We start from the raw sequence: 26,605 nt of genomic DNA, 5'->3' as shown, positions 1-26,605 counted from the left end.
TTTGTATCATAAAAAAAAACAAAATTTAAATATAATTACAAAAAAAACCAACAACAAAAAAATATGTACTAACATTTAAACAAACAACAAATCTTATGTATAAACAAATGAGAAAAAAAATTGAAAACTAAATTCAATTTCATTTAAATTTTTGTTGTGTTTAGTTTTTCTTTTCTTTCCCCCGAATAATGTGTAAAAAATTGTTAAACCATTATTTCGTATTCTTCTTTTTCTCCTATATTTCCAAATAAAACCCTAAATTTATTATTAGTCTTATTATTATCTTAATTATAAAAAAAACAAACATTATTACAATGAAATAAAACATATAGTTATTTTTTGATTATCGTATAGTGTAAAAACAAACATCATGTCAAAACAAACAAACTGCATAATGTTTAAATTAATTTTTATCATTATTATTATTACTATTAATTAATTATAATTATACAAATACAAAAATAACAAATAATATTTACAAATACAACAACAACCAGAGACAAAAATTCTGCATTAAAAAAAAACCAAAAAAATTAATAAAAGTATTAAAAATTATTGAAAAAAAAACATATTGCAAATCTTTTTATTTTCCACAAAAGGGAAAAGGGAGGGAGTAAAGAGGAAGGGAGGGCAAGAACATACATAAACGGACAACAAATTTGGGGTTACAAATGGGGGATTGCTTAAAAAATATTTTACAAGGGCTTAAATTAAAAAAAAAAATCATGGGCTACTATATGCGATGGAAAAAACCTCTTTAGAGATCTTTCATTTTGCAAAAAGTAAAAATACAAAAAAAAAAGTACAACCGACCACATGTTTATACTCTTTTCGGATCATCATTTGGATGGAAAATTGTTTTAGCTTTTTTTGTTTAGGTCCAAATACATAGATTTATGTGTGAGCAAACATACAAAAAATTTCGGTCATGGACCCGCTTAGGACGTTTCGGGCAGAAAAAATCAAGGAATATTTTTTTCAAATGAAGCGTTGGAATTTTGAGCGATTCAATTTTAGACACATTAGGTTATAGAAGGTGATGCAAATATGGTATACCCATTTGTTTTTATATTGCCAAGTTTTTATTTTTTGTCAGATTAAATTGAAATTTTACACTTAACATGATATATGTGTTGTCTTTCCATGTATCAATTTGAAAATAATATTATTCTAACAATTTAAGAGATATTTGAGAAATTCCATTAACCCTTTGAGCCTCGAATTTTTTCCGTAATCATAGAACAATTTTCTGTTCACAGATTTAATGCAACTATCCTGGACAAATTTTGACATCGTTACATCCTTGATTTCGGGAGATACAATACTTTCTTTCTGAAAAATAAAAGCCCAATATCAAGAAAACCAAATGCAAAATCGACAAAAAATTATTTTATAGTATTCTCTATATTCTGTTTTACAATAGCGATTTAAATAATTTGGACTGTATACACAAATTAGTACTGTACACATTTTTGCCCTCTTCTCTATATTAAAAAGCTTATAACTTTACGAAAAATTTGATTTTTTTAGATTTTTCTTGTGTTATGTTTCGTCCATAATCAGGACTTGACATATGAAATTCAAAGAATATATATCTACTAGCAGCATTTTAAATCTAAGCTCTAAAACATTTTGTTGCTTGTGGGCAACATTGGGCCACAAAGGGTTAAAAGTGATTATAAAAAAAGTGCAGGTAATGGCAATATTTAATTTTTGTATGGAGAAGTTGTTAAAACTCATAGCCTTTGTTTCTCATCCTTGTGATTCATGGCAGACTCTCGTAGAGTACAAATGTTTGAAATAGTAATGAGATTTTGTCTTGTGCTGGATTTTTTTTCATGTAGACTCAAGGTATACCACATTACCTGCGCTTGTGTTTACTGAATAAACGTATAGTTTTTTTCCTAACTTGTTAAAATTTGTGCTACAATCGCGGATTTTAAGTGATTTTTAGTACTTACCAATTATTTGAATGCTTTAGTAATAAAGATTAAAATACATCTGTAAAACAAAAAAATATTTTTAAACTTCAGCCGAAAAAAGTCAATATCATCAAAAATTTAATTTTTTCTACTGATTCTCAACCTGAGTTAACTAATCTAAACAGATCATTGTTATTTTATTTTTTGAGAACATCAAACTATAGAACATGTTTCAGTTATTCTAAAATGTTCAGTTTACAAAAAAGTGACTATACCACATTACGAACCTATACCAAATTTGCCTCACCTCCTCAACCTTCTGAGCCATATACAGTTGTGTTTATAAAAATAGTAGCCATGATCAATTTACAAATGTCCTTCAAACAACCAAATACGCACATATACGGTTGTGTTCTGAAACCCATGTAAAGATCAAAAAACTAATTTCTCTAGTTTGGTGAAAATCATGAAAAATTTATTGTTTATTAAAATAGTAGTGGTCGAAGTGAATGCTAATAAAACGAAATAAATAAAGCCAAAAATTCATTCATTTGAAATATTTTGGGGGCCCTGGAGTCCCTTAGTAGTTAGTTAGTATTTGTGACATATAACTCATGTTAATTAAGCCTCCCATTGTAGATATCCTGAACCTGTTATGCTTCCAAACACCTTGGGAAAGTTTCTAACAATTTTTTTCGTTAAAAATTACATTGTATTTAAATACAATTTGTTAATGACCATTACAAACAGTGATTTTTAAATACATTTCTTAACCTACACTCACGTGGATTTAAAAAAAATATATTTTTTGAAGGACTACGGAAATTTTAACGCAGTATTTCAAGGAACGCTTTTCCAAAAGACGGATTTCTACACAACAACAACAGACATGCCACAAGCATTTATAAAAATATTTTTTTAAAGGATTATCCATAAACGTGGAATTTTTTAAAGAATATTTTTTCAGGAACCAATAAAAGTGTGCATTTTCCATAATATATATTTAAGGGCTTTAAGGTGCAACACAAGACTCGATTTTTTTAAAGAATAGTTTTGAATCGATTTATTTTTTATAGAATATTATCAGGGGCCATAGCTGAAAATATTCTATAAAACATGTTTTATATTATTACACATGGTCTAAGGGCAAATGCAGCAGAAAATTTTAATTTCACTAGAATTGTTCAAATTTCTACATATACAAGGGGAATGTAACAAAATTTTAGATGAAATCATTTGGTGGAGAGTATGCCAAACCACGTTAAAAGTGTAAAAAAGAGCATAGATCGTGGACAAAATATTAAAGATCGCTTAATATTTTTAGTTTTTCTTATACATACGTCCAAAAGTGTTCGTTTCTTGTATCGCCTATTCAGATTTAGAAAAAGGTGATTTTTGTAAACTCGACATCTTATTTTCAAATAAAGGAGACTGCGGAAAGAGCAGCCAAGTTCCAAAATTATTTCTGACGTGCCCTCTTACAAATTGGATGCTTCACCGTTCACGAAAAAATAGAATACCACAAAGATGCGATCATGGGGACTCAGGACTTTATATCGAGAATGAAAGATGTTTCAAAACGTATAGAACATGTTACGGACAAACAATCTTCAGAAATATTGAAAGAACAAACTTATACTGTTGAAGTGATCATTGAGACAATTTAATTGTGTGAAAGGGAAAACTTCGCTTTGAGAGCAAGTAAAGGCTCCGGAATATTGTCGTTAGTAAATATTTGGAGAATACACCCAAAAATGCACACACCTGTGTCTTACAATACAGAACGAGTTAATAGAACTTATTAGAGAATACACGCAGAAGTCTCTTGTTATAGTGGATGAAACTAAAAAGATTTTTGGCAAGGTATCTAAAAAAGCCAGAGAATGTTTCCTTTGATACGTGGAATTATATGGATTAACAGGAAAATAATTTTCGACCGTCAATATAAACACAATAATCAGTTTTGGTTTGAATCAAACAATTTGACAGGTCAAGGATATGACTGCCCGGCAATTATAATGGAGTGCAGACCATTATTAAATCAAAATTAAATGCAGCTGAAGTATATTTTGTACAATTTTGGAAATTTCCTCATTCTGTAGATCATCCAAAAAAAGTCTGCTACTTTATGTGGAATATTTCGAGAAGCAAATAAATCTTTCAAATGATTACATTAATAATGTGAAACGCGATAGATTGAGCAGCATGATTGCCTACAAATATAGAAGAGATAGTGGAATCGTTGGAAGAAATATGGGAAAATGCTAAAATTTAATTTGGATTTATTTCTGAGAAGTAGAAGTTTCAGGTCAAATGTAATGAGTTCAAACTCCGAATATTTTATAGAATTACATTACTTGTACCATGTTTGAACGAACTAATTGTAAATATAACAAGCAGATTTCTGGAAAATGAAAAAAATTAAAACATTATCGAGAATTATAAATTTATGATCCCCAAACTAACTAAGATCCTCAACCTATGTGACGAAAATCGATTTCAAAATATAAATATATTGTTACAGATTTTAATAGCAATCCTGGTAACCACAGCTTTAGCTGAAAGGAGTTTTTTTACCCCTCGTCGAATAAAAAGGTAGCTGAAAAATCAAATACATATCCCACGTTCTGCTGTCTATGCATAAATCTTAAAAAAATCTAAAAATAGAAGACACATAATTTTTTTAATGCAAAACATTTAATATATACAATACATATCATATCTTTATATATCCTTTACCACACTGCGGTACGGGGTATTATGTCTTTGTGCAAATGTTTGTAACAGACAGATATTCCTTTTGAGAATATCTGAGTTGAGTTTTGCATGTCCGTCCGTCCGTCTCTGTCCATGTAAAATTGTAAACAAAATGCAAGTCGCATTTCTTATCCGAATGGGATAAAATTTGGCACAAATTATTTATTTGGCCCAAGGATATAGATATAGCTCCATATATATTTTCGCCCGATTTTTAGTAAATGGTGCACGAACGAGTCAAATTTATACCGATTGGCACGAAACAATGCACTGAAGTTTGGAAAGCCTAACGTGTGGCAAGTTTTATTGAAATCGGTTCCAATTTAGATATAGCTCTCATAAATATTTTCGTCGGATTTTTAGCAAATGAGGCACTAAAGAGTCAAAATTAGATTGACACAACACTATGTGCAACATTATCGAAATGGGTCTGAAAAAGACGTTATTCTGGTAAGTTTGGATGAAATTAGTTTAGATTAATATATAGCTCCCATACAACCCAACATTTTTTTTTCGATTTCTTTACGAAATTTGCCATAGCGTACTAAATTAAGTCTAAAGTACTTAATTAAGTCTATTGGTGCTTCCAAAAAAGTGGACCTATATTTATAATTTTTAGTGGAGACATTTGGTAACCAATTAGAACCCATTTTACCAAATTTCAGCGAATTCGCTGGAATGGTGCGCTCTTGAACCTGAAAATATCGAAAATTGTGGGGTACCTTTATAAGGGAACTATGCCTAAACTTGGACCTATATAGCTCATCTTCAAGCAGGACCTCTTTGCAGACAAAAAAACTCTATGTAAAATTTAGGTGATCTATCTCAATTCGTTTAGAGGCTAGAGAGAATACAACATACAGACGGGCATTCTTAAATCGTCATACTTTATAGGATCGGAAATGATTATTTCGTTGATTATAAACGGAAAAACAAACTTAATATACCCTCCATACTATGGTCGAGTATATAAAAAGGTACCCGGTTATTAATCGTAGGATTAAGTCGGTTCACATATAGACAGAGATCACATATTTAATTTAGTTCAATAGCATGTCAATGATCCTTCAAAAATGAGAGGTCTGTTGGGATGCATCTCTTGAATACAGACAAAGTGATAAATGGTATCATATAGTTGGCCCGTCCGACTACTTTCCTTATTGGTTTCATTTAAAATAGGACCTTGTTTTAACACGACCCCCCTATTAAGGGCAAAGCCGAGTTTTCCAACCTGAGAGTTTATTAATTTGGTATTAGGTAAAGATTATAAAAAGTTCGGTCTGACCGAAGTTTCAGACATAAGTTTACTTTTAAAATAGTATTTGTTTAATTAGTATCCGTGATGCATTTTATCTCAATTCTATTAGACGTATTTCTTTGTCGAAACACCTATCAATTGACATATACATTTTTATATTTTTTCGTTCATTACTATAATTTATTTAATTATACCATTTGGCAAAGCTATAACCGCACTCCCTAGCCATGAAAGTAATTGCATTTTATTCGAGCAAAAAATTATTAATTATCATTTTGAACAGTTCCATTCGCGTTAGCCTTCTCATAAGCAAAATCAGTCAGTCAAAAAAAAAATGATAATGAACCCACCGAACGGGGTGAATAAACTTCTATTAGAAATATTTTGGACTGGAGCGGTTGCTCTGCGTAGATCAAACCTTTTAAAATGCTGCTATGAAGTCAACAAAACAGAAACAAATATTCAAAAATTCATGTTTTACGATTTTTAAATGTCAAAACACTTGGCTAAACAAAAAAAACACAACCAAACATTTTGTCTACAATGACAATGACCAAGTGCAAGGTTGTCTTTTTGTTGGTGTTGTTGTTTGGTGTTCGTTTACTTTTTTTGACAAATATATTGCCAGCAAGCAGTAGCTGGCCATTCAGTCATTCGGTGTCGTCATCATACTCCCCAAAAATACGATACACGCACACACATATTTACAATTGTAAGCACCAAAACAGACGTTCACACATATTTACTGTGTAAAATAATTTGGTTAGTTATAATTTTGTTCATACATACATACGTACGTACATTTACAAGCACTTGTTTACAAACAGACGGACAAAAAAGTTAATTTTTGTTTTTAGTCTTTTTTTGTTTGGGGTCCAGACTAAAAATCCTCGCACATACATCTAAACTGTTTTTTGTTTTGTTGGTTACTGTTTTATGAAAAAATACACACACATACGTTTATTTGTGGTTTTGTGAAACATAAGTACATGCAGTCATACATACACACATGATGTTTATATACATTTTTACGTTCGTTAAATGCATTCACGTGTACAAATATATTCGAAGGATGCATGTTAGTATGTGGATATACAAAAGTAAATTTTAAATGCTCTACAAATATTACATACATACACACATATTAACTTTCAAGTACCAACAGCTGTCACTTGGTGTGAATAAGTACAAATATGTACTCGTATTCAAAGGGTTTTTTGGATATTTCTTTTTTATTATAAGAAAGGGTTTTATATTGCGGTAATGCCTTTGATCACGTCGGTAGCAGACAAGCTGATAATTTATTAAAAAATATAATCGTATGTGGCTGAACTGAAATGGACAATTTTACACAGTGCTAAAACTATTAACAACTATTTTTCGACACTATACAATGTAGAGATCAGAGACAACGAAATGCTCAGTATGTGATAGATACAAGTTTACCAGCAATACACTACACAAAAACCAGAAAGCGGACAGGACAGTCGAACGGGGCTAACAATATGATACCCTACACAACTACCAAATATATATTAAATATATCAAATATATATTAAATTTAGTTCAAATTGTACCAAATTTAATCATTTCGTACCTATAAGTACGAATTTCCAAAACTACCTCAGTCATAAACACCAATAATAATTTGAAGTCCAAATTTAAGGATTCCTGCTCTATCCGTTCACCAATATCCAAATTGTAACAAATTTAGTACCATTTATTACTTTTCGTAGACGTAAGTACGATTTACCAAAACTTCCTCAATTCTACACTCCAACAGTAATTTTAGTCAGGTTACAACTCTATCCGTTCACCCAAAATCCAAATTGTACTACATTTAGTACTTTTCGTATAAATACATAAATGAGAACGAATTTCCTAAACTACTTCAATAATACACTCCAACACTCATTTTAATTCCCAATTTCAATACTCCAGTTCTATCTGCTCACTAAATCCAACTTTAACCAAATTTAGTACCATTAAGTACTTTTCGTACACATAAGTACGATTTTTTAAAACTACCTCAATCCTTTACTCCACTAGTAATCCTAATTCCTGTTTTCAGGATTCCATCTCTATAGGCTCAATTAAATGGAAATAGTAACAAATTTAGTACCATTTAGTACATTTCATACACATAAGTACGAATTTCTAAACCATTTCCATACATCAACACCACTTCCCAACCTGTATTCCATATAAAATTTCAAGATTCTAGCTATATATGTTCAATATATGTAAAATTAGTACTAAATTTAGTAATGTTTAGTTCTTTTTGTACACATATAAGGGAATTTCCAAAACCCTTTTGTACATCTTTCTAACATTCCATCAGTGACCCACATTCCAAATTTCAGAATTCTAACTCTTCCCGTTTGCTAATACAATGGGTACCATATTTAGTACATTTCAGTTCTTTTCGTACCCTTCTAGTTCGAATTTCTAAAAAAAAACACCCTTATTTGGGTGTGTCAAAATAAGGTTTTTTTTATTTGTCAACACACACTCAAAATTTCAAGCTTCAGCCGGTTCGTATGAGCGATGATCTGTCAGTGCTCTATATATTAACTTTTCTCCCATATCCGACCTCTTGCCTTAATGGGATTGTTATTATATCATTTCCAGTTAATTTTTCTTATACGGGTAAAATTTCCGGATTATGTTTTCCCGTAGTGAACATTTATGCAATAAGATTCAAATTTTGTCAGTTTTCGCCAACAATTTTGCTTCATTTATTTATCCATCATTTCCAAAATAGCCATCTTAATTAGTTGGTTTCCATGTCGAAATTGAATCGAATTACGACATCCACAGCAATAGGTGTCGCCCTTAACCACAACCGGAACTTAATATACAATTTCTTGGCGCGACATTATCGCCCTCTAGTGTATTAATCGAAAACTGAATAATATCAGAACACGTAGACACCTGTGAATATTCGAGTACATAAATATATATTATTGGTATCAATTTAAAGGTGAAACACTCGTCTTGCATATACTGCCTACTTATCCTGCCTACGTCCTTCTGGAGTAAATATATACGACATAGAATACATATTTTTGTTATTTTCACACAAAAATGGGTCAAATTGACAACCGCTATTAATCGCTCATGAATGCTCATGGCGAGAATTTGAATGTTTTCAATTTATCGCGAATGATAATGTTACAATGAATGAAGAAGCATTTGTAATCCCTCGCGAATGTTCACATTGTACAAAAAATTCACGAACGTTAAAATTTCGCTGCAAGCGTCGTCGATTCGTTCGTTCGCTAGCATTTGTTGCTGAAGAACATTCTTTTGAAAAACTCAAAATACAAATGTTTGCGAAAGCTCGCGAGCGCTGATAAAAACAACAACAAACAAATAAATCAGAACGGATTTGAGTTTAATTTGGTAATTTATTTTCTCTAAGGATAAAAAACAACTTCACTGCTATTATTCGGTAGAACGAATCATTATCATTGAGAAGTCCAGTAGCTTCCTGATCACAGACGAATCAGACAAGTCGACAGAGGTCGTCAAGAACGGTGCAAAAGGATGCCGACAAAGGCGAACTGGTCAGGAGAGCATATCTTCACACATACTGCTATTACCAGAGATATATCGATCAGGATGCAGTAAATTCTGCTAACTCCTCACTGGAACATCGGAATCCGGAAATTCCAAGGGTGTTAGAAAGAGTAGATGTCTGGCTCTCGCATGAACTAGGAATATTGACTTCGCTCAAAAATTACCAAAATGGCGGACCTTTGATTTTTTTTTTTTAATTGGCCTATTTTTGACCACAAGCTAAGTTAAAAAATAAGGAAGTTCTTTACCGATTGGATTTATCCAAGTTCATATGATAGCTATACACTCCCAAAAAGAAACGTGTCAAAATTTGGATTATTCGATTTGAGTTATCGTGTCTGCCATTCGTAAAAACACTGCTTCGAGAAAAGTGCGTTGAAAGTTTGAGAATCACTCTTGCCGTCACTAGATGCTGACACAATAAATCGGCTATCTTCAAGAGTTCTTGAGATTTTGTAGGGACATTCTTGAACTAGGGTAGATTCGAACTATATTTTAAAAAAATGGGACACCGGCAATTGGATGTCCCCTTAAATCGAGCCTCAATTCAACAGAACAGTTAAAATCCTTTAAAAAATCGGGCTTATACCGATTACTTGGAAAATATGTATATACATTTATTTTTAAATGAACGCTTATTAAAAATCCATTAAAAAATATTCTTAAAAAATGCTAGGCTTATACCGAGAATGACTCTTAACCCTTTAAGCCCCGATTTTTTTCTTTTATCTATAGAACTATTTTCAACCCATATCTAAGAAAATGCTTGAAATATGTCAATGCCGCCTTGATAAATGTTTTCCTAATTAGTGAAAACAAACATCAAGTTTGGTTTTTAATAAATAATTGCAATGTTGAAAATTTAGTAGTAGAAAATGTAGCTCTGATTATAAAAATGTGATTTGAAATTTTTTAGCACAATAGTCGAACATTTTTGCAAAATAGTCGAACACTTGGTTTTTCTCGAATATAAAGATGTTATATGGTTTTCTTGTTTTCTTTAACAAAAATATACGTTTAGAAGTAATTATAATCGGTGATTTTTAATTTTTATTCATTTTTGAAGCCGATAATTATTTTTAAATAAAAATATTCAATGAGGACGAGATCGAAACATGGGCGCATTTAATATGCGAGGTGGTATTCGATATGCGAAATTACAGTTTCCTCGGTTGGATAATGAAGCAAGGACCTACAAAATACCGCGAATGGTGCGGCACCCTTAAATATGGGCTATTCAAATACATTAACCCATATATTTTTGAATTCATTGTTACCCAAGAGTGCAATAAATGGAAATTTATCACAACCAATGCACAACCTACCTTTAACTTACTGATCGTCATTACCCACACATACTGGTCCACATTACCCGCCAAGTTATTTTTATTCGCAGTTTAGAGTTTTTTGAAATATAATGCAATAACATTTTTATAGAGAAATATAAATAATATTTGAACTGGAATATATTTAGCCAACAAATCTACTATGTTGTGAAAAGAATTTGTTTTTATTTTTTACCGTAACAACGGTATCAAAAAAGGACAATGGTGGTCCACATTACCCGAAGTTACTCTACTCTAATTGGTACTGTACACATTTTTGCACTCATCTATATATTGAAAAGCGTATAACTTGACCAAAAATACATTGAGCAGCTATTGGTTTTTGAAGGACTTTTACTAGTTGGGAACATATAATAAATTAATGTTTTTTGCCCACAATGCGTTTTTAACCCCAAACCTAATTTATTCCTTGTCATTTCTATTTGGTTGGTTGTGGTCATACATTACAATATTTTATTAAATATTTATTAATATTACTTCTTAACGCTCAAGAATATTAAGACTTTGCGAAAAAAATAAAATATATTACCTAAAATGACAATATTTTTTAAATTCGTCAGAGTTGCATATGTTTTGGCGCAGCTAAAATCGAGTTATCCATTTCGTCAATACATTTTACAGCAAAATATCAAAAAATGCTAGGAAAAATTACATTTGAAGTTTCAATTAAACCTAAAACATTGAAAAAATAAAAAGTTGAACTATTTTTCAATTTCAGTTGCAAATGTTTTGACCACTAATGTATATTCAATTTCCTTGACAACCAATCCTAAACTGTAAGGCGTTTAATACACGCTATAATTATCTTCTATTAGTAGTCAATTCTCTTGTACTACTACTATTTTTTTATAAAATCCGCGAATTTAGTAGCTTAACGGCCACCAACTTCTTTAATTCATTCGGAATGATACCCGTGCTTCCTAATCACAAGACCTTTTTAGATTACGATATTTTTTAAAAACATTTTTAGGACTCACCATTTTTAATCAAGGGCAAGAGATCATTGGTTAGAAGCTTTGGTGAGCCGAAATGTGGGTTTCTACCTTATGAAATCCTTCAATATAATACCATTAAGGACAGCAATCCCTCAATTCATCCGGAATTATTCACTGATTTGTCAATGATAAATTTTATGACCAGACTTCCTTATTTCACAACGGATTCAAAACCAATTATCAAGAAAAACACAAAAATAAAATTATTTTTTTTTTATATCTATGACAAGTTTTTCAAAAAATATTTTAAATCGATTCAAAAGACACGATTTAAAGATTCACTTGTTAACGTACATGAACCTGTTTGTAAGCTAATCATCCACAGTGAATGCTCACAAAAAGCAACAACACAAAAGAAACAAATAAAAATGTAAACAAACCTTCAACGAATACAGCTGTACGAATGTCAGTACAAAAGCTACCATCAAAATTGCCGACAGAGGAACACGTCAGTTGAATTGCTGGCAGGCAGTAGAAGCACGATTATTTTTTCGTACCTGGGATTCTAGAAACTGAAAAACAATTCAAAAGGTAATATCATTGAATGGGAGCCCAGTGCAGGAAAACTCCCCCAATAATAAAAATAAACTCGACTAAATTCTTATCACAAAAAAAAACACAAGAAAAAGTATGTGCATGTGTAATGATATAAACAGAAAATTTGTGTACCGCCTCTCATCATACAAACGACAAATGCGAGCACAAATTTGCAAAAAACATATTGAAACAACAAAAAAAAGAGAAGAGAAAGTTTTCCGGCAAAAATAACCTAACATCTCAATTAAATAAATTAAATTTTGATTTGAAAAGTTTTTCAATCGTTGAAATAATTTGTTGGTTTAAATTTTTTAGGTGACGAAAAATTGTTGGTGAAAGGAACTGAACAACACCTTCTCAAACATGATGCCGAAAAGAAAGACCACGTCATGTTGGTCTATGGCTGTAATTGCCTGTCTCCTCTTTGTTGCCGCCACTCACCTACGTGGCGCTCAAGCAGCTGCCGTAATGTCTGTCGACTTGGGTTCCGAATGGATGAAAGTCGGTATTGTATCACCCGGTGTACCCATGGAAATTGCCTTGAATAGGGAATCGAAACGTAAGACCCCTGTGACATTGTCCTTCCGCAATGGTGTACGTTCATTTGGTGAAGATGCTGTCACCGATGGCATCAAGGAACCTGCTTCGGCCTATAGTTATCTTTTGGATTTGTTGGGTAAACAAATTGATAACCCCATTGTGGATTTGTATAGGTGAGTAAAAAGGGTGAGGAAAATTTTATTGTGGGGAAGGTGTTAAAAAGTAGGATAAATAATATTATTAAACATTGTAGGTATTAGACAATGGTTTCATCAAAACAAATCATTTCAATATCCATGATTTACACCCCTCCTAGGCTAAACTCAACTCCTTGTAGAGAGATTATTATAAATCAAAATATTGTTCTATCATATAGTTAGATTCTTTAAATTTCTTTGACTACGATTATAATTTAGGGTGGAATCTTTTTGTTTTGTATGATACGTCGCTCGACATCTAGATTTTTCATACGATAAGATACGGACAAGATCGTTCAAATAAAAATATTTTCTATAGGATTTATCTGTTTTTTTATACTGAATAGGTATATGCATTGCTCTGTTCCCGAATTTGCATTAATCCACTATTAATCTAAACGGCACTATGATCAGATATATAAAAAGCTTTCATTGAACATAATTCAATTCTTTTATCCTACAGCATTATTTTATTCATGTCCACGTGTACGACTGTCTACGTACTTCACCATCATAATAACAGATTTTAACAATAACTGAATTGTTACTGTAAGGTTATATTTGCATAGAACCTGTTTCGAATAAAACACAGCAGTTATATTGACAATTGCCTTGATTATATGGTTCCGTGTTGTATGACGTATGTACTCAGTTGGTTGCAAAATGTCAAATAAATTGCAAAATCGTTCACCACTTTACAAAACAAAGCCGTTTCTTTTTGATGAAGTATTTTAAGCTCTGACATTTAAAGATCTACTATTCATTTTTAAATAATTTGGAACACTGTAATATTAGGTTAGAGGAATCAGTCGCTCCACTCAGAGACCAATTGCGATACCCATTGTGATATTCCAAAAATACGTCGTAAAGAGAGAAAGATGAAAAAGAAACAATTAAAAAAGTGTTAGTTGGTGCTGCCGTTGTGTACCGAATTAATTTTTATCAAAATTTTAACTATTTTGTTGGGTGGCACTAGAAGGAGTGAGCCGATGATTCCCATCTTCTAACTTGAATTAAGTTTGAAACAAAAATTATATGCGTATATTTGGCATCGAATCGGATATTCCACACCATTGTTATGGGATTAACAAATCTTCAAAATTTTGAACCATTGTAGGAGAGGTACTAGAAGGAGTGGACCGAAGGTTCTCAACTTTAGATTTGATCTAGGCTAGGTAACAATATTACGATATGCAAAGTTGGATGAAATTTGCCCCATAGGAGATTTACAAGTTTTCGAAATTACGACCCTTTGTGAGCGTCATAAAGAGTGAACAATTTGCAGGCAAGACTAAAATATTAGGCTGTGCATAGTGTGATTTGAATCGGATGGTTTTGTCGCATGATATGCATTTTCAACTCAATTTTGACCATTTTGTGGGTGAGGTACCGAAAGGCGTGAAACGATTTTCCCCATCTTCAAACATAATTATAACCTTGCAAGGTATTATGTCTTTGTGCATATGTCTGTAACAGGCAAAACGAAACGAGATAGACCCATGTTTCCTTTTGAGAATATGCATAGAATCACTTTCTAAGTCGATTAACGCATGTCCGTCCTTCCGTCTGTACAGTCGCATTTAAAATCCAATTTGAATGAAATTTGATGTAAATGGAGCCCCAAACTGAACATATTTGCCCGATTGGGACAAGATTTTGTACAGTGTTCTGAATTCAGTCCAGTTTGACATCTGTGATGTTTTGTTGAAATCGGTCCAGATTTAGATATAGCCCCCATATATAGTTCCGTCCGATTTTAGGTAAATGGTGCACCAAACTGAAAATATTTTCCCGATTGGGACAAAATTTTGCACAGTGTACTGAATTCAGTCCAGTTTGACGTATGCAAAGTTTTGTTGAAATCGGTCCAGATTTAGATGTAGCTCCCACATATAGTTTCGTCCGATTTTGCCCGATTGAGGCAAACTTTTGCACAAGGTAGTGAATTCAGTCCAGTTTGACATCTGCGAAGTTTTGTTGAAATCGGTCCAGATTTAGATATAGCTCCCATATATAGTTTCGTCCGATTTTAGGAAAATGGTGCACCAAACTGAAAATATTTGTCCGATTTAGACAATATTTCTAACAGCGTACTGAATTATGTCCAGTTTGACGTATGCGAAGTTTTGTTGAAATCGGTCCAGATTTAGATGTAGCTCCCACATATAGTTTCGTCCGATTTTAGGTAAATGGTGCACAAAACTAAAAAAAAAAAATTCCGATTGAGACAAACTTTTGCGCAGGGTACGGAATTCAGTCCAGTTTACCATCTGTGAAGTTTTGTTGAAATCGGTTCAGATTTACATATACCTCCCACATATAATTTTGCTGGATTTCATATAAATCTGCTGGATTGACATGCATTTTTTTATAGAATGGTATGTGTATGATTTTTTGTTGGTTCAAATATCTATGTAGATCACATTTTTTCACCCGATTCCATTTTAATGGTCATCCAAAGACGCTATATACTTTCTATCAACAGGAAATTGTACACAATATCATCTTTTGTATGTACCCAAAGTGGTAAAGGGTATCATATAGTCGGCTCCGTGCAACTTTTGATCTTTCTTTACTGGTATGAGTTTCGAAATAAATTTTACGATATGCACAATTTGCAGCTATTAGCCTAATATTGGATGTAAAAATGGTAATTTTGGCCCTTTGGGGGAGGTGCGGTACTAGCACATATACGCTAATGCGGTACTCGCACATATACGCTAATACTCCACTTCAAAAATTGGTAATTTTAAAAAGAGAGACATTATCCAGCAATGATCCCTTTTAGAGCCGCCGAGTCTGCTTCCCGGAATACAAAATTACAGCCACATCGGGCGGCTAAAACACTCATAATACCAAAATGCCGAAAAGAGGAGCAGACATTTTCTGCCCATATGTTTTTCACAATCAAAAAAAAAAAAAATAGTAATTACAGGCCGCACTTCGATTGGAAATGCGGTAAATAGGGCGGAAATAATCCCAAATTCAAATTTCAGGATTCCAACTCTATAGGGTCACCATGTTGTACTAAAAAGTCGGTTCAATCACAATTCAAATTATACCAAATTTTGTACACATTAGTACGAATTGTACCAAATTTAGTACCGTTTAATAAAATCGAACGAGGTTCATTAGTTTAATACACGAAACCGATATTCGTATTTTAGACGTACATTTCAACTTTTACCCGAACTTTGCTCAGAAAATGTTAAAACTATAGAAAATTTTATTGATAATCAAATTGTAATCTTGTAGCGATCGGTGGACGCACCATCGGTTAGAAGTAGTAAGAAAACAAGCTTTCGAAACAGACTAGAGACCAATAGGATTTAAAATTAATTTAAAAAATGTAATTCCTCCGGTGTCTTCAGCATCAATAATTAATCTCTTATTCTATTCTCTTACAGAAAACGTTTCCCCTACTATAATATTATTGCCGATCCTGAACGTAATACAGTGATCTTCAAGAAAAGTGATACCGAAGAATTCTCTGTCGAAGAATTGATTGCACAGATTTTGGTTAAAGCCAAGGAATTCGCCCAGGAGGCAACAAATCAACCCATCACTGAATGTGTTATTACCGTGCCGGGATATTTCGGTCAGGCCGAACGTGAAGCCCTATTGACATCTGCTCAATTGGCCAATTTGAAGGTGCTGCAATTGATTAACGATTACACCGCCGTTGCATTGAACTATGGTGTTTTCCATCCCTCGGGTATCAATGAAACTGCTCAATATTATGTATTCTATGATATGGGTGCTAGTCACACTTCGAGTGCCGTGGTAAGCTATCAATTGGTTAAGGATAAACACACCAAGGAAACACACCCAGTTGTGCAGGTGTTGGGTGTCGGTTATGATCGTACTTTGGGCGGTTTGGAAATTCAATTGAGATTGCGTGACTACTTGGCTGCCGAATTCAATGCCTTGAAGAAAACTACCACCGATGTCACCAAGTCACCCAAAGCCTTGGCCAAATTGTTCAAGGAAGCTGGTCGCTTGAAGAATGTTTTGTCGGCCAACAATGATCACTATGCCCAAATTGAGAACTTGATTGAAGATCAAGATTTCAAGTTGCAGGTTACCCGCGAGAAATTGGAGGAAATTTGTTCTGATCTCTGGCCCCGTGTTATCAAACCCTTGGAACAAGCATTGTCCACATCTGGTTTAAGTTTGGATGTTATTTCCCAAGTAATCTTGTTTGGTGGTGGCACTCGTGTTCCCAAGGTCCAGGAGACATTGAAACAATATATCAAGCAGGAATTGGGCAAGAGCTTGAATGCCGATGAAGCTGCTGCTATTGGTGCTGTCTATAAGGCTGCCGATTTGGCTACCGGTTTTAAGGTGAAGAAATTTATTGTCAAGGATGCCGTGCTCTATCCAATTCAAGTCACCTTCGAACGTGATCCTGGAGAGGGTGCTGAAGTGAGACAAGTAAAACGTGTTTTGTTTGGCCTTATGAACTCGTATCCACAAAAGAAGGTGATTACCTTTAACAAGCATACCGAAGATTTTGATTTCTTTGTCCATTATGGTGATTTGAATCATTTGAGTGCTGAGGAACAGTCCTACGTGGGTAGCTTGAAGATTTCCCGTGTTGAATTGCAAAAAATTAAGGAATTACTGGAGAAAACCAAAAATGAATCTGTCGATGCTAAGGGCATCAAGGCCTTCTTTACCTTGGATGATTCCGCTTTGTTCCGTTGTACTGGTGTGGAATATGTCTATGAAAAGCAAAAGATCGAAACTGAGGAAGATGATGAAGGCACCTTGGCCAAATTGGGAAGCACAATAAGTAAACTATTCTCCAAGGATAAGGAAGAGGACAAGAAGGAGGAAGGTTCACAAGATGGCAATGAAAATGCAACTGAGGGTGAAGAAGCCACCGGTGGCAAGGATGAGGAGAAGAGCAAAGAACAGGAGAAAAATGAAACTAAGCCCACTGAGGGAGAGGCTCCCAAAAAGAATGAGACCATTAAAATTGTTACTGTCAAGGAGCCAGTGGCCCATAGCCTAACTGTGCAATTCACTCAACCGCTGAGTGGCAAATCCTATGAAAAGGCTGCTGAAAAACTCAATGCCATCAATAAGGCTGAAAATCTTAGAAATCAATTGGAATCCTCGTTCAATGCCTTGGAGTCACACATTATTGATATACAACAAAAATTGGAGGAGGAGGAATATTCCTCATGTGCCACCAAGGAGGAAAAGGAAAAGATTTTGGCAGAATGTTCCGCTGCCTCAGATTGGCTATATGAAGACATTGAAAATCCCACCCCCGAAATGTATGAAAACAAATTGAAGGCTTTGAAGAAGTTAACCGATGTCTTTATGGCCCGCCACTGGGAACATGAGGAACGCCCCGAAGCTCTTAAGGCTTTGTCGAAAATGATTGAGGGTGCCGAAGGGTTCCTTAAGAGTGCCAAAAACTTGACCAAAGAAACCAATCCCGAAAAAGATGTTTTCACACAAGTTGAAATCGATACCCTTTCCAAGGTCATTAGCGATACCGTTGAATGGCAAAAGACCGAAGTACAGGCCCAAGATAAATTGAAGCGCTACGAAAATGTACGTCTTACCATTAAGGAAATTACCAATAAAATGTCCACACTGGATCGTGAAGTTAAGTACTTGGTAACCAAAATCAATCTATGGAAACCTAAGGTCAAGCCAACGAAAAAGGACAAGAAGAAGGCCAAGAAAGATGGTGAAGAAAAGAAGACGGAGGAAGGTGGAGAACAGGAGGAGGGCAGCAGCAGTGGTGATGGTGATGCCGAAAAGGTCACCACCGAACAATCTGGCGACGACACAAACAAGGAGGAACAAGTAGAGATACCAGTAACTGAAAAGAAAACTGAAGGGGAGGAAGAAGCAGAAGAAAAACAAGAAGTCCCCGTTGCAACACCCACAGAAGATCACACACCACGTTCAGATCTTTAAATAGGAAAAACAAAAGAATTTTATTAAAAAGAAAACAAAAAAATAAATAAATTGAAAGACTGTGGTATTTAAAACTTACATACATATATTAAACAAAAATCTTTGCTTATTTAAAGAAAATTCGAATAGTAATAGAGTTATAAAAGAAATACAAACAAATTATTAAGGCTATGTTAGACAAAAAGGAAGAAGAAGAAACCTTTTAGATGGAATTTACTATTCGAATATTCTTAAAAATAAGTAAACCAAGCCAATTCCTGCAAAACAAAGACAGATTGACCAAATGATAGAAACAAATAATGGTGGAATACCCAAAAAATTGTTATAAAACAAATTTTTACTGAGTTTCTGGCAAACGATTGTTGAACTTTTTTTTTTATAAAAAACAAGCTTCATTTGGTATTTTTTTGAAAAAATTTTATTCATTTTCTCTTCGTGCAAAAAAATCAGCGCAACAAACAATTTGAAACAAAGGTATTAAAGAAGTGAAAATCATAAAATTGTTTCTGTCTGTTATGATTTAAGTTTTTTAATTGTAATTAAAAAAGCAACATTTTGTAATACATAATTTATATAAATGATCTTTTTGTATTTTAGTATGAAACTCACCACAAAAAATAATAAAAAAAACAACCAACTACAAAAACCATTCCGTCATCACGAAACCTTACTCTCTCTACCTTTCTGTAATCAATTTTTGAAATTATATAAAGTCATCTAACAAAAAGAAATACATTTGCGGTTTACTAATTTAAATTCAAGTCAAAATCCATTTCAATAATCTCCTCAAAACAATATTGTAAAAATCCTGTTCATTAAATGCAACTTTCTAACCTTCATAGTCGATCATCAAAACTTGAAACAAATTCTAATAATGTAATTTAACATTTATTTAGACAGATTTCTTTTCTATTTATTATAAGTTTATTGATTAGTTAAAAAAACGAAAACATAAAACAAAAATACACTTAAATTAATAGAAAACAAAATAATATAAATAAATATCAATACATTAGACAACACAATTGTGGTGTTCTTTTTTTATTTATAGGATTTGTATCCCTCAAAATAGAAGATGGTATCAAAAGAAAAAAGCAGGTGGAAAGGTGCAAAAACTCAATCTAATTTATGGGGCAAATATATTAAGTAAAATTTGGCCTACAGATCTTATCATATGAAGAATATACAACACTTTTTCCTTCAGGTGTGTTAGCAAATTAAGTCTGACAAGACATTTTCAAAGGCCAAACATGTAAGAAAATCTGTAAAATCTATTCAAATTAGGAACAATTCTTACTGTAAACCAAAAACTGGGAAGATCAGAATTTGTATAAAAAATATAGACAAAAATTGGCCAAAAATTGCTGTAATAACTAGAGATCAAAAAATATTTATAAAAATGAACAGAAAACTAGAAAAAACTCAAAAGTTATAAATTCGAAAGACTTCGAGGAAGAAAACCAGTATGAGAGAAAATATTAATTTATAATGACATGTGTAATATCAAATTATCAACAACTTTAAGCAACCTAAGTAAATCAGCAAAATCTTAGATGTGTGTTATAGACTTATACTGGTAAACATACCCATGAATTAGCTTCGACTGACATGTTTTCCATAAAAACTACCAATTTTTAATTTCATTTATAATAGTTGCACATTATCAAGTTTAGAGCACACCGCTTTCACCATCCGCTTTATATATAGTATATATTTTATGAAACAATGGACCATAAGTGGGCAGGTAGCAAGAGAAGTTGTCCATCTTATGATTTAATGTAGGTTTGGTTTTTCATTAGTTTAAAACTAAATTTACTAGTTTTTTAATGTTTAACCTTTGTGGGAATGGACATGATTTAGACGATGTGCAAAGTTTAGAAACACTTAATTTTCTTGCTATTGGATTTATAAAATCTCGACACTTTGTTGGTCAGACGATGTTATTGTTTAGTCAAAATATTAAAAAAGTTTAGATGAAATCGAAAAGATATTGTTTGGTAGGTGCCACAAGGGATGGTACGATAAGTCCTATCTTCAGAGTTGATCTAGATATCAAAAATATTACTATCACCCATGTGACATGTTCCGAGAGTTTTTGAATTCCCATACTTTTTTTAAATTCCCATGAAAGTGCGGCTCGAAAGCATAGCTGTGTTCAATATGTTACGAAATGTGTTCAATAAAAAAACATATGTTTCATTGGAATTTGCAATTTGTTTAACAACAAAATTAAGAAAAAATATGCCTGCCCTGGTTTCTACCAGAAAAAGTCTAATGATACTGGAACGTGTTAAAATAAGCATTTATGGATATTTTGAGAGAAGTTGGTCCTTTCATACACAAGGTTACCATTCCCGAAAGCCTGCAGATAGCAGGTACCTTAAGATTCCTGGCTGTTGGTGGATTTCAGAGGGTAGTGGCAAATGATTTAAAAAATAAGTGTTGATCGCACAACAATGTGTAAAATATTGTGGAGAGTAATGAAAGTCCTGAAAGACAAAGTGTGTGTAAGCTGTGGACAGCTGCAGACCAGGAGAAGCCCTTTTTTATTTTCTTTAATTTTAGTATAAAAACTAATGTAAATACTGTATTTTTTTTAAATAAATATTGTAAAAACACGTTAAATATTACTTCAGCGTTCTTTTTCAACTTGTACGTGCTCAGAAAAACACGTACGATCTCATTTCGTTTTCAATCCACAAGGCTATATGTGCTCGAATTATATTCCCAATGTTTTTTTTGGGAATTCGGAATGGAGCACACCAAATTTGGGAAAATGTTTCACATTCGAGCAAACTCGAAATGCAGCACATGGGCGTATATGCGTAGTTTGGATCAAATTGTAATCAGAGTTAACGTGCAGTGGACATACATTTGAAAACTGACTCTAATTGTCTGAAAATGATTTGGTCCAGAGAACCAATATTTCGTTAAGGGATATTTTTGTTGTACCCAATGTTCCCAATTTGATATTGTTGTTTTTACACATTGTTCTGGGGTGACAAACTTTGGCCGAGTGAGACTCATGCTGCGTATAGATTTACAAAATCCACTCGATCTCAAATGCCAATTCCATAGATGTATGCGCTATCGAATTGACATTTGAGATCGAGTTGATTTAGCAGTCTAAAAACGATCTCAGGTCGTTTTGGATCGTAATTTGTGATTTTGTTTAGTCGGGACACCGGTGTACCCAATGATCAATAGAACTTGAAGCAATAGAAACAGAAAATGGGCAAGAGCTCTGTGGCCTTTTCCCATGTGATTTTGTTTAGTGTTGCGACCCGTTTACCCAAGGTACAAGACAAATTTAAACAATTTATCAAACAAGAATTTGAATGCGGATGAAGCTACTGCTATTGGTGGTGTCTACAAGACTGTGATTTGTCCACCGATTTTTAATGGAGGTAATTTATTGTCAAAAATGTTGTAATCTATCTGGTTGAAGTCACAATCAAACGTGATTCTGGAAAGGGTGCTGAAGTGTGACAAGTTAAATGTGTTTTGTTTGGCCTCATGAATTCATAATTCAAAAAGGAAACAGGTATATTCAAGATCAGAATGCATTTAATGTATATTTAGCTTCGCATTCCTTTTAAAATGACAATATAAATAGCAAATATAAGAAAGAATTTGAAATTTAGCGATAAAGCACTAAAACTGGTCATTTGGCGACTGTTCTGCTTCAGCAATGTAGGACGAACTATTACAAAATTCAAACAAGGCGAATGATTGTGCTCAGCGGTTTTTTGGCTGATCAATAATGGTTATTGATACAACACAATTTGTTCGTCCAAAGTTTTTGAAGAAATTCTATAAAAGCATTCCGCGTTTCATGTGGGCCGTCTATTGAATTTTTCTCTTCATCTTCAATTCAACAAATATGAACCCCTTGGTGATAATTTGCAAGAAAATCAGACGGACATATATATGGTAGCCTTTTCTAATTCGGTACACTTTGCAAATATTTTTTTTTTTTTTTTTTTTATATATTATTTTGGTTGGCCCACTTTCTATAGGGATAGAAGGTTTAGTGCCATGTATCCGTATGTAGCTTTGCTACGAATTTGACTTTATCCATAGATGGTGGTTTGTGTTTTGCAGGTTGACTTCGATTAAAATTTGACCACAATGTTCAGACTTTCTAAGCCTTGTGTATCAGTGAACTCTTCTACTGTGAAGGAGTCACATAGTAGCGAAAAGCATCTTCTTTTGCTATTAAATTTACGAAAATTAAAAATTTCATGCGCAGCTGTTTGGATTTTGTTGAACGACTCAATTTATAGGTTATCCGTATTTAAAAACACACGTGTTAGTTAAGCGAACGCTTAACAACCGCCATTTTGTAAAAATCTATTTTTAAGCCCGTGGGCGTGTAGTACTCATTTAAAATTTTTTTTACGTCTTTCTTGTGAGCCGTCCGAGGACGAACTGCTTTGCAAAATTGGATGTCAATCGAACAAACACAGGATATTTGGGCGAAAATATATAAAGGAAATATTTCAAAAGTTGAATCGATTCCAACAAAAGATAACACAGAATCAAAAACTAGCATTAAATAATTACATTTTATGAATAAAAACATTAAAATAAAAATAGGGAATGCGTACCTGTTGTCTGCACTTTTGTTCTTTCAATAAATAAAATTAATTGAATTTAAATTTTACACAAAGAGAGCTGAAAGGAGCATTGGTGCTCCTGTTCTTATTTCATAATTGTCCATATGATAAAAAAAATTTTCATTTAGATTCAATTCTATTTCACAACACTTTTCTCCACAAAAACACACAACTGACGTATACGCATATTTTATTTGTTTCACATGCAATTTGTACATATTTCGCTATTTTGTACATGATGTATATTCAATTTTTTATTATTTTCACAACAATTAATGCATTTTTCTTTACCGATCATTTTTAGTTGTTTCGTATGCAAGGGAAATGCAAAAGCTTTCGCGCTCGGTTCGGTTTTTGTTTGTTCGTTCATAATGACAAATGACAGTTCCGTTATAAAATGTTGGCGTTGCCAATACAATTTTGTTGCTCACCACAATGACGGCGTTGCGTTGAGACTCTTTATTAAAATTGCCAACTCCATTAAATATATGATTTTGTTGGTAATGGAACAAATTATTGCGGAATGGTAATCAAAATCCGTAGAATGCCAGAAATAGGATAGAGGAGTGGAACGCAATGAGACTAAAAGAAACAAATATTTTTTTCGGTAAACTAGATAAAGTTAATAATGGCACATAGGAACATGACATACCAAATTGGCATTGTTTAATGTCAAAGCTAAAATTTGACTATGAAGGGGAAACACATAAGATAATTTTCAGGCTTGGAATGTTAAGTTGGCTTTTTTATTGTAAAAGAATAAAGCAGAACGGCGTCCAAATTCAAGTTTGACTCCCATATTCCTTTATAAATTGACAATTCATACGAAGCCAACTTAACAGGGCAGGCCTGAATCCTCGTATGTGTCTCCCCCTTAAGATGGCTTCCGGCTTATCATGTTAATTTGGCTTCTTGTATTGTAAAAGAATAAAGAAGAACGGCGTCCAAAATAAAGTTTAATTCTGGCATTTCAAACGAATTTTTACTATGTTTTTCGATATCATAAAGGAAAAAAGCGTTATCGTGGTAAAAACTCGTAGATTCTTACAGTACAGTAACAGACCAAAAGCAAACTTAACAGACCAGACCTGAATCCTCGTATATTTTTCACAATTGATATTTTTGAATTCTATCATTTTATAACGAATAATATATTACTTACGCCATCCATTTCGTATAGGATGGATAGTCTACGGTATCTTGCTTGAAAAGTTATTTCATTGAATTGTTATTCTGAAGGCAAATAATTATAAGGATGTTGGGGCCTGCATGGAGGTCATTGTGTGGAGTAATTTATGGTTTATTAGTTTGCATTTCTTTAGTATAGTTTGCATCTATACTAAATTGGTTAGGTTGGGAACAGTCTAGAGAGCCTAGTTATTTTAGCCAATTCAGATTTTTTACAAAGCCTAGGACCTGCAAAAGAGACTAAAAACGGCTTACTCTCTGAACTAGGACATACTGAATAAATGTTACTGGAAAAGTAACCAGACACACCTATAATCACTTTTGTCTTGTAGCACCCTCAAAAAATTGTAATAGATGATTGATTATCTATATCGAAATTCAGTTCACATATCATAACATGTGAATCAGCCCAACTGCAAGAAACCATTCAAGTTGGCAACGCGTCACTGTATGATGTGCTGTCGCCGTTGACCACAATGATTCGGCTATACACTCTGTCACTTTCCTTTAAAATCGCCAGAAGCATCGGGTTTTATTCAATTACAAAAAAGCTAACAAATAATAATAAAATTTAGGTAAAACTTTAAGAAAAAATGCAATACCAACGAAAACGCGATAACCTACAAATATATCAAATAAAATAATTACAATAAGCATATAAATTGTTTGCGGAAAAACATTACGGAACTTTTCGCAAACAAGAAAAGGTTTTTCTATTGGCAAAAAACTTGTTCGCCATCCAGACTGTGGCTGCAGATTTCATTTCTTTGTGTTTGTGTGTGTGTGCGTGCGGGTACGAACGTCGGTTTCGTTGATTTCTTGGTACTGCCGTTGTTGTTGTTGCTGATGTTTTTGGTGTATTGTTGATGGTGGAGTACATGGATGATATTTGTGTTGTTGTTGCTGTTGTTGTTTTATTTTTGCTGTGTCGTATTCGTTGATATGAAAGCAAATGAAATCCGTCGTCGTCGTCATTCTTTATGTTGTGTTTTTCCCCCAGTGTTTTTTGTTATTATTAATTTTGTGTGTGTGTTCTTATAGAGGATTAAAGTTATTATTTTTTTATTTTATTAAATAGTGCAGTGATTTTTGTTGTTGTGATCAAATAATTTTCTTGCAAAAGTCCAAATTTACGGTACATATGTTGGCAATACTTTTTGTGCCTCCTCCTTCTTCCAATTGGAAAATAAAGTGTTGCAAAAACAATAACAACAACACAAATTCACGCTTAATAAAATTTTAACGAATTACAATTTATTCGACGACGTGACGCAGGTAGCGTACCTCCTCTCGCCATTGTTGTAGTGTAGTCGTCTCAGTTTCCTTTACGGAAGATCGATTGCAAAGGGAGACGACATACCAGCCAGTTAGCCATCGAATGTGACGAGGGCGACCCCAAAAAGTAAAGTTTGGGCTTGATGATGAGAGTTCTCCAACCAACGTGTGTGTGTGTAGTTGTGCTGCTCTGGTGTGTCCAAATAATCACGACTCACCTTTCCTTTTTGTGAGCCTCCCCCTCCGATAACACAGTGCTAAACAGCCAACTAAGCTTTTGTTGGCAATCACTTTGTTGTTCATTTCTTCTCCTGTGACAATTTAAACAATAACAAATTGAGGTATTATTTTTGTTGTTGTTGCTCTCTCTTGTGTGTGTGTGTGTGGTGCACCATTAAGACAAGGAATCATTTTGGATACACGCAGCAGCTGCGCAACGCAGCATCAAA

The 26,605-nt window shown here is 33.3% G+C and overlaps 1 protein-coding gene across 1 annotated transcript; it reads left to right on the top strand.

The window, feature by feature from the left end:
* The first annotated feature begins 12,762 nt into the window (after positions 1–12,762).
* On the top strand, positions 12,763–19,074 carry LOC133336429 (hypoxia up-regulated protein 1). The gene is made up of 2 exons (XM_061544722.1): positions 12,763–13,110; positions 16,542–19,074. Exons 1-2 carry the CDS (start codon positions 12,764–12,766, stop codon positions 19,072–19,074), a joined length of 2,880 nt encoding a protein of 959 aa, XP_061400706.1. The 5' UTR covers position 12,763.
* The last annotated feature ends 7,531 nt before the right edge of the window (positions 19,075–26,605 follow it).

The sequence above is a fragment of the Musca vetustissima genome, unplaced genomic scaffold, assembly GCF_032173495.1.
Source record: "Musca vetustissima isolate MV318-11 ecotype Yass unplaced genomic scaffold, APGP_CSIRO_Mvet_v1 utg23871, whole genome shotgun sequence".
Classification (NCBI taxonomy): Eukaryota; Metazoa; Arthropoda; class Insecta; order Diptera; family Muscidae; genus Musca; species Musca vetustissima.
Note: the sequence above shows the minus strand (reverse complement) of the source record. Positions and strands in the feature narration are given on the sequence as shown.

Bases quoted from the DNA above. Each gene is read 5' to 3' on its own strand.
- LOC133336429 (XM_061544722.1), top strand. From the start codon at position 12,764: ATGCCGAAAAGAAAGACCACGTCATGTTGGTCTATGGCTGTAATTGCC. The intron at 13,111-16,541 runs GTGAGTAAAAAG...ATTCTCTTACAG, and splicing joins CCCATTGTGGATTTGTATAG to AAAACGTTTCCCCTACTATA.